Source organism: Condylura cristata, unplaced genomic scaffold, assembly GCF_000260355.1.
Source record: "Condylura cristata isolate star-nosed mole 26May11 unplaced genomic scaffold, ConCri1.0 scaffold00002, whole genome shotgun sequence".
Taxonomy (NCBI): domain Eukaryota; kingdom Metazoa; phylum Chordata; class Mammalia; order Eulipotyphla; family Talpidae; genus Condylura; species Condylura cristata.
In genome coordinates, this window is record NW_004567103.1 from 22,404,771 (window position 1) to 22,418,551 (window position 13,781).

The 13,781-nt window shown below is 39.0% G+C and overlaps 1 protein-coding gene across 2 annotated transcripts in view; it reads right to left on the reverse strand.

Annotated features, from left to right (window-relative positions):
- The window catches only part of PARD3B (par-3 family cell polarity regulator beta), a 489,342-nt gene that overhangs the window by 367,760 nt on the left and 107,801 nt on the right, over positions 1-13,781 (reverse strand). For both annotated transcript variants that reach the window (XM_012727531.1, XM_012727528.1), the window contains exons 9-11: positions 12,661-12,831; positions 8,265-8,397; positions 1,137-1,236 (exon numbers count right to left, since the gene is read on the reverse strand). In XM_012727531.1, coding sequence (XP_012582985.1) covers positions 1,137-1,236; positions 8,265-8,397; positions 12,661-12,831 — 404 coding nt within the window. The remainder of the gene's footprint in view (positions 1-1,136; positions 1,237-8,264; positions 8,398-12,660; positions 12,832-13,781) is intronic.

Genomic DNA, 13,781 nt, shown 5'->3' on the forward strand with positions numbered 1-13,781 from the left:
GTCACTTCCTGGTCTATTGTGTTCCTGAGGGTAGGATGTATATCTGATTCATCTCTGCACCCTCCCAACAGTTTTATAAATTATAAAGGATAAACTGTAAAGTGAATCTGAAACATATTTTAAAAGCGGATTCCTTTAAGACACCAAACTATCATTTCTGATTAAGGATTGATGCAGGAAATGCAAATAAAGGAACAAAATTAAGTATAGCTACATTTTTTTTCAAGAAATCTCCAGAGATACTGATCTAGAACACAACTGTGATTATCAGTTTCATTTTTAAAATTATATTTGAGTAAGACAGCTGACTTAAAAAATATAGAAATCAGAAAGAGCTAAATGTAGGTAAACTAATAGAGTTAGCTATAATCTTGTATTGCTTTATTTTTAGCAGATTGTGATAAAAGGCCTAATAGGAATGATACCAGCATTGCTGAAAGATAAATGAAAAAATTTTACAGGATTATCAAGGGACACAGAATGGAATAAAATACACAGTTTTTAACAGCCATAATAAATACAGAAAATAGCAAAGGGGCAATTTAATGATTTTTAGAACTCATCAGAAGAATAAAATCTATGAATTCTAGTAGCCAAATGGTGCGTATGCTTAGTAAATCTCTCTCTCATGCTTGTGTGATTCTAAAAATTATTGATTTTTTTTGGTTTCTATTATAGAATGGATATAATATTGGGCACACTTTTCAATATTTTAGATTATATATGGTGTTCTTTAATTTTTATATTTCATTAACTTTCTTGGAACATCTATTTTTAAAATACCTTTAGGGCTTGCCAATTACAAATTAAAAAAACCTTAGGCTTCATGTCTTCTGTGTTGATTTGTTATTTTCCCATATAACTTTTCTTTGAATTCAACTGCTCTCTAGGTTTAAACTTGGTAGAAAAAATTCAACAATTTTCTTAAATAGTTTAATCTACTGTGAAACTTCACAAATTCCATGAAGTAAAATATGAGTAATTGAAGCCATTAACCATGAGAAGCTTTGACTGCATAGGAATTATAGATACACTGAGGTTTCCATTGTGGACTGAAACAGAATTAAAATAGGTTACTGAGTTTTCCCAGGAAAACCATCATGGGCCACATTTACAATCTATCACTTAATCCATACCTGTGGCTGCAATCTTCAAGGCCCAATTCCAGGACTGGATGTGGAACTGGTGAAGGTGGTAATTCGCTCTCGGCCCATCCGTCATTGGGCAGCAATGGCTCTATAAACAAAGAATAATGAACATGCAGTAAACAGAACCTTCCAGTGCCTGGCTTTATTTCTGTCCCTCTCTCACACACAGCTTTCACTGACACATAAACCAACCTTGAAATAAATTTGTCCTCATATGGAACAGGATGATTCGCGTGGGAGTTGATGTAGTCTCTGTGAGGAAATCTAAACTGACTGAAAGGTTTTCACACTAGTTACCAATAGGCAGCCTTTGCAAGCCTAACCCCTACATTCTGACTACCTCTGACTACCTAGAGAAGGCTGACATATGCTTGTGGAAGAGTAGTGAAGTCATTTCTTTTATGCCTAACATGTCTTTGTAAACAAGACTCTAATAAATGCTCTGGACTATGCGGTGCTTTAAAAGTTTGGCCTCAGTGACAAAAGGTACTTTAAAAAAACCCATGAGATCAAGTTCATCACTCTCATGGAGATATAATAGGAGGAGAGGTATTCTTTTTTGTATTGCTGCTATGGAAACATCTAGGTTTGAGGCATTTGAAGCAAAAGACTAAGATCTGACCCCTACATTTCTCACCTACGAATAGGTGTGCTGTCAGTTTATTCCTTATTGGGCAAATAAGTGTCTTGAATAATACTACACCTAACAAGTTAGGGTTATTGAGACACAAACTGTATTAAGAATTATGTGCATCCTGTCAATTAATGCTCATAATTAATAAAGTATGAGAAGCATCACAGAGCATCCGGGTTAAGATACGGGTGTGTGGAAGACCTCCAGGTTTTCAATCATGGTTTCTATTGCTGTGGAACTTGGGCAAATTATTTAATGTGTATAATCCTCAGTTCTTTAAATATAGAAAGTGGGGATAAAAAATACCTTCATTGGAGGAGTATGAGGATTACAGGAGTTGGTGCATAATTAAGCAGTGACTCATAAATGCAAAGTGCTAACGAATTCCAGGATTAATATTCTATAAATCATATATCTTCTCTGTATTTCTATGCTGAGCGTTTTGGTAAGAGGCAGATCCAATTTGTCCTTGATTTCTGGAACAGAAGGCTCTCTGGCCCGGACAACTGCTGCTGGTGACGGCCTGCTTTGATTTCCCTCTCCACCAAGTGCAATGGTTAATTTTATGCACCAACTTAACTGGACCACAGATGTCTAGATATTTGGTCACACATGTTTCTGGGTATTTCTGGGAGGCTGTTTTTGGATGAGTGTTTGCTTAAACCAGAGGCTGAGTGAAGCAGATTATGCTCCCTAATGTGGGTGTGCCCCACCCAATTAGTAGTAGGTCTAAAAAAATTCAAAGTCTGACCCTTGTCAAAGTTGTATGGAACTCTTCCTGCCTGCCTGTCTTCAAACAAGGAGATGGCTTTTTCCTGCCCTCACACTTAAAATAAAAACACTGATTGGTTGGGAGGTGCTGCCTTCAGACTGAAACCACACTTCTGGGACTCCTGGCTGCCATTTGCTGACTCACCCTATATTTTTGGGGACCCACCTCTCTCCAGAGTCCTGTGAGCTAACTCACTTTGGTTCTGTTTCTCTGAAGACCAGGGCAAGGATTTCTGCCAAGGTCTGTCCCCAGGACTCTTGTAGAATGGAAGAGGGTCTAACAGTGCTCATGGGTTCTCAGGAGAGAGGCTTGAAGCAGGCGATCCGACAAGTAGGTACCAGGGGTGGAAGCATGACAGGCAATGGCATGATGGGCATGGTCCCCCTGCACTGCCTGCTCCCTTCCACCCCAAATGATGTAGACATTTCAGGCAGCTGTCAGGCAGCCTGAGACTTCCGCAGAGAAACACAAGACCACAGCATAACTGGAGACAAGGAACATAAGGGGGCACCTTTTCTGCTGGCTCAAATTATTGAACTGGCAACTTCTTGGTCCACCTGAGAAGTTCTCACCTTCAATGCCACCTTCTCTATAAAACCTTCACTGTTGCTCTGTGACCTGTCAGTCCATTTGGGACAGTGGCAGAGAAAAGCCCTTTTCACTCCATGTGTCCTTCCTTCCTTCCTGGGCACACAGTCAGACCCCAGGCTAGGTAGGCTCTTCCACCTAGTCTAGGTCTCGCAGTAGGATGTGAATTGTGATGGCAACACCATTCCCAGTCTCAGAGGTTAAGAAACAGTGCACCAGGGCCCTCCCTGGTGGCTCAGCAGTTAAAGCACAGCACAAAGAAGCTTAAGCCACTTCTGCATGAGTTCGATCCCCGCTTGCCCTGGAGGAGATCCACATGGCGAGGCAGACCTCTCCTGACCCGCCCGCTGCTCCCCTCAGCAGTGTACTTCTGACTGTTCTGTACCCCGCGCTCTGACTCTGGTGAATCCCCTCCGCATCTCTGGCCTGTACCCCAGTTCTATATGAATAAATAAATAAATCTTAAAAAAAAAAAAAAGAAACAGTGCACCCCCACCCCCGCCTCCCCGCTTCTCCAATCTGCCAGTCAAAGGTACAGGTAGTGAAGCCTCTAGAAGGCTCAGCTCCCAATGGAGAAGCCCACCTCCCTCATCACTGCAGGGGGTCTAGCTACTCCTGCTGCTGCCAAATATCATTGGTATGAACAAGGAAGACAAGATCACTGACTTTCATCCACTGCCATTTTTGTGTTCGTCTATTAAATTAATATTATGAACAGCAAGTCCTGTACAACAGTCATCATTCTGCAATGAGCATCATCTGCACAAGGCAATCTACTGATCTGTCCACTGCTTGCTTACTTTTTTCTCTTACTGACTGATCTGAACTTCCTGTCCTCCTCTCCTCCCTCTTCTTCAGCATCTTCTCTAGATACTTTCTTTTGTTAAAGTCATTAACTTTGAGTTTCATTTCATCTACATGTTTTAAATCTATGTGCATTAAAAGTAGTGACAGCTATAGAGGTAAAAATCTTCTTTGTGCACTTTTTATCCTAGTTGTATTTTTAAACAATAGATTTAGGTTCTATGAAGAAAGTTTATCCCTGTCTTGGTTCAAATACTTTGTAAAGACTTACATGATTGAGATTATCTAGAATTCTTGTCTGCCCCCCATACCCCAAATTGTGGATTTCATTTGAGTACACCAGGGAAGTCTGATGGTCATTACATATGTTTGTAAACTTTGAAAGTACACCCTTAGTCACTATTTAATTTATGGCCAAATAGTCCTTTTTAAAATTACCATGTCTCATTGTGGTACTTGTTTTAAAGGATCAATCCTGCCAAAGTCAAATAGGAAAAGAAGAGTAAAAGAGATGTGGCTTTAGACAAGAGTTCAGCAAACTATTGCATTGATCGCATACGAGCTGCTACTTGGTTTTTTCGTAAAGTTTCACTGAACAGTCATACCCCTTCATTTATGAACTGTCCATAGCTGCTTCTGCATTACAGTGGCAGAGCCAAAGAGTTACAACAGAGATCCTAAGCCCCAAACCATAAAATACTTATTATCTGGCACTTAACAAAGTGTGCTGACCTCTGCTTTAGATTATACTGGAGGGCGATAACAACACTGTGTCCAACCTTGCATCCCTGACTGTACTCTCTACAATGGAGGTAGCCAATAAATGGCAGGCAAATTGAAAAGTGTCATTCGATTTCCCATCACTGCTCCAGAGGCAGTGCTCAGAGGGGTGACTCCCCGGCTGGCTCCAGGCAGGGCTGCATAAAGAATAATTATACTGTCACGTGTCTTCTCAAAGGACCCCAGGGAACATGCACCCAGCTGGACAAGACAGAACCAGAGTGTCTGATTTGGGGTAGGAAGGGAAGACATAGGGGGGCCTCAGTGGGTGATCCTTGGCAGACCTGGGGACTGAGAGGTGGGGAGCAGGCGTAGGGTACTGGATGCTGGGTTGAACGCAATGAAAGGCACAGTAATAACAAGCCAGAGGCGCTCTATGCTTAGGCTATTACTTGGCCTGGGGTGAGATCTGCCAGCAGATTCTTCAGAAAATACAGTGTTGGTGCACTTCATTACCATTCAGATGCTTAATAGGATTTTATAGTAACCCCCTGGGATACAACCTCCATCCCTATTACCATCTTAGAGCACTATACTTATTCCACTGCGGGCATTGCTAGCAATTCTCCAACACAAATGTGAATTTTCTGGTGTTACAATTTCTACAAATATTAGTTCTAAAAATGCCTTTTCTGTGTAACAGCTTGACAGGAATATGTATCTCTATAAAAAATAACCAAGGAACTGTGGGTGGTACGTACTATTATTACAAAAATAGATGGAACACAGCACATCAACACTGGATTTTTAAGTATACAAAGAAATGGAAAAAGGGAAGGAAAAAAGTTAATGTTTTGACTACAACTGCTCCTTTCTTCACTAGACATTATTTTGTGAAGTCAATCTTGTTTCTAGAGGAGATCCTTAAAAAGTCAGTACTGTAAGCCAACACTCACTGGGAGTTCATGAGTCTGCCACTTGACATACATTTAAAACTCAGAGCTCTCAATGGTTCCCACATTTAAAATGGCATTAATATTACATGGCAGTGATTACATGGAAACAATGGTGATGATATTCATCTACAGCATCACGTTTATAATTTCTGTTCCATATATTGGCTCTAAGTCAATAGGCTTTTGTAAAAAGTAAAAGAATTCCATCTACCAGCCTCTCACTATTAAATTTTAATGTTTCTGCTTTAAATAGGCATAATTCTTAAAAGTAGGTAGTATATCTCAATTCCACAGGACATACTAATAGAATTTCTCTGCTTTTAAAACTAATATTTAGTGGGGTTCTTGAAAGAACTGGGTTCTTATGCTACCTGGAAAATCCAGGTGGGAGGAGTGGGTATAACAAGACCTGTGTTAGTCCACATGGATTTCATTAGTGTAGCAGCTGTTCTACTTGGCCCTACGTCTCAGAAGGAAGAGACATCACCTCTCAGTGGCTCTCTGTGGTTACCTGTGCCCATCGGAGTCTTAATGTTCAGTGTAAACACAAAGTCTGAACGGTCTATTCATGCTCTAAGGTTTTAACATATTGAGAGGAATTTATTACTTAAACATTTTTTATTTTTCTGAGTATAGCTTTATACTTTAACTAGTTTTATAGTTTCACTATGTTAGCATTTGTTATCCTTTCTAGAGACACACTAGAGACATTTTTAGAAAAATGGAGTCATTTCCTTGATTATCACAATGTTCCCTAAAAGTATACTGTGTAATGATCACTTCAACATTAATATTTTATAGGAATTGAAAATTAAACAAGATAGGAAGTAACATGCCCAATGTCCTCCTGGTGTCACTGATGTCATTAGAAATAAAACCCTGAACTAGAATGTCCCTGGACCACATTTCTGGAGAATTAAATACCAATCAAATAGTATAAAGCATAGTTATTTTAATACAGATGTCAGTGTTCTCAATCATTAGGTGGGCATGGTAGAGAAAAGGCTGAAAGCCTGTTCTATTTTGTGGAATACTTGCTCCTCTGGCCCAGACTCCCTTGCTACTGTGATTTTAGATCCCAGGAGCTACTACTATTCTGTCAAGAAACACTTAATTTTTTTTAAGAAGAGGAAAAAGACATGCTGAGTATTTCTTTATCTGGATGCAAAGTCAAGTCAGATTCTGAAGAACATTCTTAGTATCAGGTAAAAGGATTTCCATAGTTTCAAGGGGACAGTGTAAGACAGGACATATGCTGGTTCTGAGAATGAAACTGAGTCAGAGAGACAAGAGCTGAATCCCAGCTTTCGTGTATCAAGTATATGATCTCGGTGAATTATTTATTTTCTATTTCTTTATCTGCAAAATGAGGATAATAACAATATTCACTTGGAGTGTACACATGAATGTCTTACCACAATATCTAACAGACAGTAAACATTTAATAATTGGCCAAGCTGTTGCTACTACTCACTAAAGCAGAGGGATTTAAAGGAAAGACAGCACATTCTGGAAAAAATAATCTAAATCTAGGAGAGGAGAGTTATAGATTCACAAGTCTGCTCTGACTGATGAATCTCAGATTTTAGAAACTGTTCTCAAATAAATTTTGATAACATCGTAAGTTATCATAAAATAAGAGATTGAATCCATAATTAATATACACTACCTTCATCCAACAGATTATGATACAACTGCAAACATGTGCTGTGGAATATGCAGTGACAAAGTAGGATGTTCATGATGTGTTATTAATGACAGCAACTTCATAGACATTATATTTAGCACATTTCATTTTCATTTTATTTGCAAGAAGGCCCAACTTGAAATAAATACGAAGATATGTGTGTGTTTATGCACACACACACACACACAAATGTTATTGACCAGTAGAGCTGATAGAGCTATGAGTAGAACTATAGCTTCTGTTTTTTTGCTTTTCTCTAAATTTTCTATAATGATGATGCATTGCTTTTCAACAGATAAAATGAGAATTTTAAGAAAGGTGATTGTAGGGAAATAAGAGAATTTTCTCAGTGACTTGAACTATAATTTGTGAAAAAACAAGAAAACCCTCTTTTATTTTTTTTAACACCTAGGACTTCACTAGAAATGTTATCAGTACCAGATAATAAGGGAGAGACAGTGTAGCAAAGCAATAACAAGAACACTCCATCTGTCACATAATGATCTGGGGCCACGGAATTTACCACACTCATCTTAGAATCAAGCATAAATCCATGAATTGTGTAAAGACAATTTTATAGTTCAAAGCTAGTCCATACATTTTTTTTATTTGGTAGTGATTTTGACTTGGTAACTTCCAATATCAAAAGATTATCAAAAACAAAAATAACAGTTTGCCATTTTGCGTCTGCAGACATGGTTTGTTTTATACATAACCCTCCGTGTTTGGGGCAGCAGCGGAGGCAAGCACAGAGCTGTCGCTCACACTGGTGGCAGTGCCAGGAATACTTCACAACTTCTGAGTCAGCTCCCCTCCTTGTGTTCATGACTCAGAGTAACAAAACCTGCACTCAGTCTAATTAACTCCAGTTTGTTTCTTAAAAAAATAAATAAATAAATAAAAGTACTGTGTTTTCTCACATCATTTGCAGTGGATGATAATCGAGAACTCTTACCTTTCTGTTTGTCATGTGGACTGTAAGTGCCAAATGGAGGCGACACCCTGTTCTGGTTTCTCCTGGGGGTGGTTACCGCGTTTTGACAGTTCTCAAGGCAGGCCTTTGAGAGGGTCCCACACTCTGCAGGCTCCTAAGGGATGGAAATAAAAATTGCATTTCTTTTTTTTTTTAAGATTTATCTATTTGTGCATACAGAACGGGGTACAGGGCAGAGGTGCAGAGGCAGTGAGAGGCTTCACCAGAGACCTACAGGGAGCAGAACAGGCAGATCGACAAAGTACACTACTGAGGGGAGCAGCGGGCGAGACAGGAGAGGTCTGCTGCACCATGGGGATCACCTCTAGGGCCAGGGATCCAACTCGCACTGAAGTAGCTGTAGCTAGCTGCATCCTAACCCTGATGACTGATTTAGGAATAATCTTTCAAGAGTCTGTTGCACATAAGCCCTTCATTGTAGAAAATCAAAATGGCCCTATCAGTGAAAGCATCTTTGAATATGAAATAAAAAATACTGACAATGTGGTACTAAGGATTAGGAGTGCTGATAGCCAGTGCAAAAAGGATTAACTTTATTATTCTTCTCCCCCACTTACAACTGGCTTCTTCAAATTTCCTTCCATCTGGGAGTACAGCTTGTGGCAGTGTCAACACAAGAATACAGTTCATGCCAAGGGTGTTTCTCTGCCAACCAGCTGGTTCCTCTCTCTCCCCCTCGGCGACTGAGTGCATATGCTCTAGGACAAGGCAGAGCCCAAGCAGGTTGCCACTGAAATGCCATGAGTCTGTCCCACCACAGACACCGGGTCTTTTGGCCAGGAGCTAAAACAAACTGCTGTGACAATGCCAGACAGTGGTTCTCCTGAGATTTTCCTTCTTCCCCACCCCATGGCTCTCCCCCTCCTACTTGATTCTGACAGTCTGTAAACAAATTCACAGTTTTTAAAAACTGCAGCATCCGGAGTCACACCGCCACAAGCATGCGCCACAGGTGCTGAAGAGGTGGAGGAGGGGCCGATGAAAGGGTCTCGGGCGACTTATTCCAGAGGGTGGAAACAGAGCTGCGAGGGGGTTTGCTCTTGCTCATATTATTTGCCTTCTGACTGGTCAGAAGGCATCAACTGCAAGCCATCAACTGCAAGCCATTTCATGGCTGTGCCCTGGACCATTTGTGAGAGAAACATGCCAACATGCCACAAACAGAAATGCAGATCTGCTCCCCAGAGCTCGCTCTTTCTGAGAAAAGCATTTGTTTTATGCTTTCCTCTTTGGCTACAAGCTCTCAGTATCCTGTTCGTGAAACAAAATGTTAAAACATTCAATTTTGCATTCTTCATAATTAAAATGTTTTCAGCTGCTGGAAACAGCTCCTGTCCCTTTTTGTCAACACATGCGACACTTTTTCCCCACCCGGTGCTCCCCATTGCTCATCAGACCAAGCCTAATACTGAGGCAAAGAACTCCTCATTTAAAACTGGGGCCTCTGAAGATAGCAGTGGAAGAACTTCCCTTACATTGCCTTGTTCTTTGGTTTAAAAACAAGGAAAAAAAGTTCTGCTTTCTGGGCTCTTTGATAAATGACACAATCGATATCACAACAAGTGATCAGTAACCAGCCTAATTAAAGTATTCAGCCTGTAAAATAGAGCTGTCATGGAGCCTCCATTAGTGTCCCAGCCAATAAAAAATATAATGGATTTTTAAACATATTCTGCTTCCACCAAGATGAGCTTGCAGCAGGGAGGAAAATGTTTTGGGGAAGGCAAAAAAAAAAAAAAATCAGGTCATAACCCATTTTTTAATACCAAGTCTCTGGGCTTAAATAGAATTACAATTGAACCTCAAGCTCATCCTTTGAAAAACATGTTTCTGCTTAAAATGATTTTGATTCAATCAAGGACTCATTATGTATTCTTCACCAGGTCCTCATCAAAACTGTTTACGTATCTTGTACATCTGGGTAATGTGGGAAAATACTCCAACAACTATATATTTTGACTTTTCTTAAGTAGCTTTTTCAATTTTTTATATCAATATAATGTTCAAGTAACCATTTTGGTATTCTTGCCAAATCTAACTAATTGATTTGCCTGAATATATGAGTAGCACTGAGATCTTTTTCTAGGTTACAGATGCCTTTTTATTGTACCTAAGGGGGACTGCTGTTCCTCAGGAGAATATACCAAAAATATGAGGGCAAAACATATGCTTTGACACAGTAAAATACAGATTTGGAAGATCAAATAGCTGCATATTTTTTCCAATTTAATAAAGATTAGCAGTACCTTAGGCCACTATCTTTATAAGAAACAAAAAAAAAAGTGGTCTTTCATCTTCACGAGCACCATAGAGATTCTCAATAGCAGAGAGGCAAGTTCCTGCTCATCCCCATGGAAAGCATGCAAATATTGGGGAAGTTAAACACAGATCTTGTTTAAATGTCCTCAGAAAACTGTTTTCTGTCCCATTTCTTATTCCCAATTGATTGCCTAGTGAACTATATTAATAAGACACTTCTGAGGATAGGCAAAGAACTGGAAAATTCAGCAGTTTCTTCTATTGGAATAGTTGTCAACCTATTTCAGTGTGAATATTAAAAAAAAAAAAACAATAAAGTAGAATACAAATAATAAAATGTCTCGATTCAATGAGTCAAAATAAAGAACACCTGTCCACTATGTATTCTCTTAGTTCACAGAATGTCTTGAAACTAGGAAAATGAGTGGTTGGGTAACTCTTTTAACAACTTATCTTCCCTCCCTCTAGCCTTCCTCATCCTCCCTCATTTCTTTGTTTCATAATCCTCACAGTGATGGAATTCTGGAGTACAGTCTTCCAGGCTTTTCAGTTAGTTGAGGCACCTTTGTTCCCAAATCCCAAAGGAGTTCTAATATACCAGTGACTCAGGCTCCTGTCACACCATTCTCCAAAATCAAGTTTCCATGAAATTCAAGGGCTCTTGCATAAGGACTAAATTAAACCAGAAAGGAGCCAATTCTCTTACAATAGGAAGCAACAGATAAAGGTTTTATAACTGTGTACATAAGTAAAACCTTTTAAATATTCATAGATGCCTCTCTGTCACTTAGGCAGACACAAATGTTAAAAACAAGTTGGCTCATTACATATAGTGTTCGGTAATTGGCCAATTTACATTTGTTTAACATTTACAAGGTTATGTACAGACGAGTAAAAAGGTACCTTTACTCCTTTCCATAGCTAATAACATAATAAAAATAACAGAAAGTATGTAAGTTTACTACCACTCCTCACCATCTCAGATAAAGTAGGTTTCGGATAGAACCTTTTTATTGTGTCTGTTATGTGCTAGGAAATGAAGATACATTAAGGAAGAAAGCAGAGAACTGTTATCTATCATCAGCAAGTAATCATTACTCACCTCTATACAAGTTTACCAAGCCAGAAAATGGCCAACTTATATAATCCAAAATTAGAGAGTCAAAGTTATGAACCAGCCCGTGTCCCAACTACATTCTACTCTTGTCTATTATGCAAATCCTTTCTTTTTTGATTTTTAAGTTGAATTTATGACTTTATATTCATATATTTTATTCATTTTTATGCTTGTACATTAGTGCATCACACAAAAATTATCTGTCCTTATAAAATATGTGTGATTTACTGATTTTTTAAATCTTTTTATCTTTTCTTAAAGTAATTTTTGGAGTATTTAATGATTATTATTCATATGTAAGAAAAATGATGTTTAGCGATATTTTAAATTTTTATAAATATAATGGTGTTTTAAATGAAATATTTAAAGATATTAGCACTCAAGAATATTTTATGTTACACATCACTTATAAGTAAAACTATTCCTTATGTTAGAAAAAAACCCAAATCATTACAAATATTTAAAAATAACTATTAAATAAAAAATTTAATAATATGAGACAAGTGACTTGCTTAAAAGTTTGCCAAGTCCTATGTCTATATGAGCTACTGCAGGTTATGCGGGAAAATATGAAGAGTTAATACATCAAATATTACAGCCTTCTGGTTAAGAACTTTCGAAGTTATAGACATTTCTAGCACATCAACCAAAACCTATATATAGATGCTATATGCTTTAAGGCTTTATTATGTGAATAAACTCTTACTCATAAAGTTCAGGGCTCTAGGAATTTGTGGAGGAAATTTAGACTTATGTGAACTTGATACATCTAGTAAGTTACTTATGGACATGACATTTCAACACCTACTTAAGCCTAAAACACACCTAAAACACACACGCACACCTGCCTGCCACACCCATCCACCAGAGTCCTTCTGGGTATATTTCAGAATCAAGATGAGTCCCACTCTAGTGATGGATGTTTGCCTGTGCCAATGGCCATCTGGGCAATCTGCTATAGGTAATAAAAGTTGGCATCACCTCCACTGGCCTCTCTGGCCTCCTCAGGATCACCAGCTGGATCATCCCTCGTATGTTTCCTTCCATAGACATCGATCGCCTCAGCGTTTCCATAGCTTCATGGTTGGACTTTCCCAAAAGAGATTCACCATTCACTGCGATCAGCTGGTCATTTATCCGTAGACGACCATCCTAGGGCAAGGAGAGAACAGTATTCTTCAGAGAAAAGCATGGTGATGACACATAGCTGTTTCAGGAAAAGTTCAAGTTTAAAGTGAAAAAAAAATTCAGCTATTAGGAATGATTTACTTTCTATGGCAGAAAAGGGCTCTGGAGCTTATCAAATAGTCACAAATACTAACAGTAAGAAATTGTGTGAATGTATTTTTTAGGAACCGTGGAGGCCTCAGTTGTAACAATGCAGACATTTGTCTAATGCCCCTTCCCTAAATCTTTGGCAAGCTTGTCAATTTACCGAGATGCTGCCATTTCCTCCTGTTGTGTTAGATCATGCTGCTGACTGAAGCAAAGGAGGTTTGTAAACAAAAAGTGGTCATATCCCTTGCAGGGAGGGTTTGCATTTACAGGCACAGAGAGACATTATGCTTAAATGTCCATGCTTGACAGAAGCAGTGTGTCTCCTAAAATCACTGCTAGCTCTTTAGATAATGCTCAAAAAGAATTCTCATGTAATTTTCTCTAACACAACCAAAAGTTGCTAATCCGCTAGTCTGCAAAAGAACACAGAGGTATATAGTGAAGGACTGGCCTGCGCTGATGTCTTCGATAAAGGGGAATGTCAAGGTTTTTTTGGTTTTATTTTTTGCAGGGAAACTGGCTGATGAATATTTTTATCCAGGATTTTCAGAAAGGTGAACTCCAAAACTCAAAGAGCAGTGACTTCAGAGTGTAGCCAGGCAGTAGACTAAATCACTTCTAGGTACTGGTCTTCTTTAGCTAGAAGTTTCTCACAAACTAGAGTGCTATAGCATTAGCCACAAACAGGGATGACTTTCACTACAGAAGAATTTATGGGAACTAGGACCTCCCTGATGGCACATGGGTTAAACTGCAGCACTGAAAGCTAGTCAGCTGTTTCAGTGTGAGTTCGATCCCTGCCCCAGAGGTGATCCACATGGTGC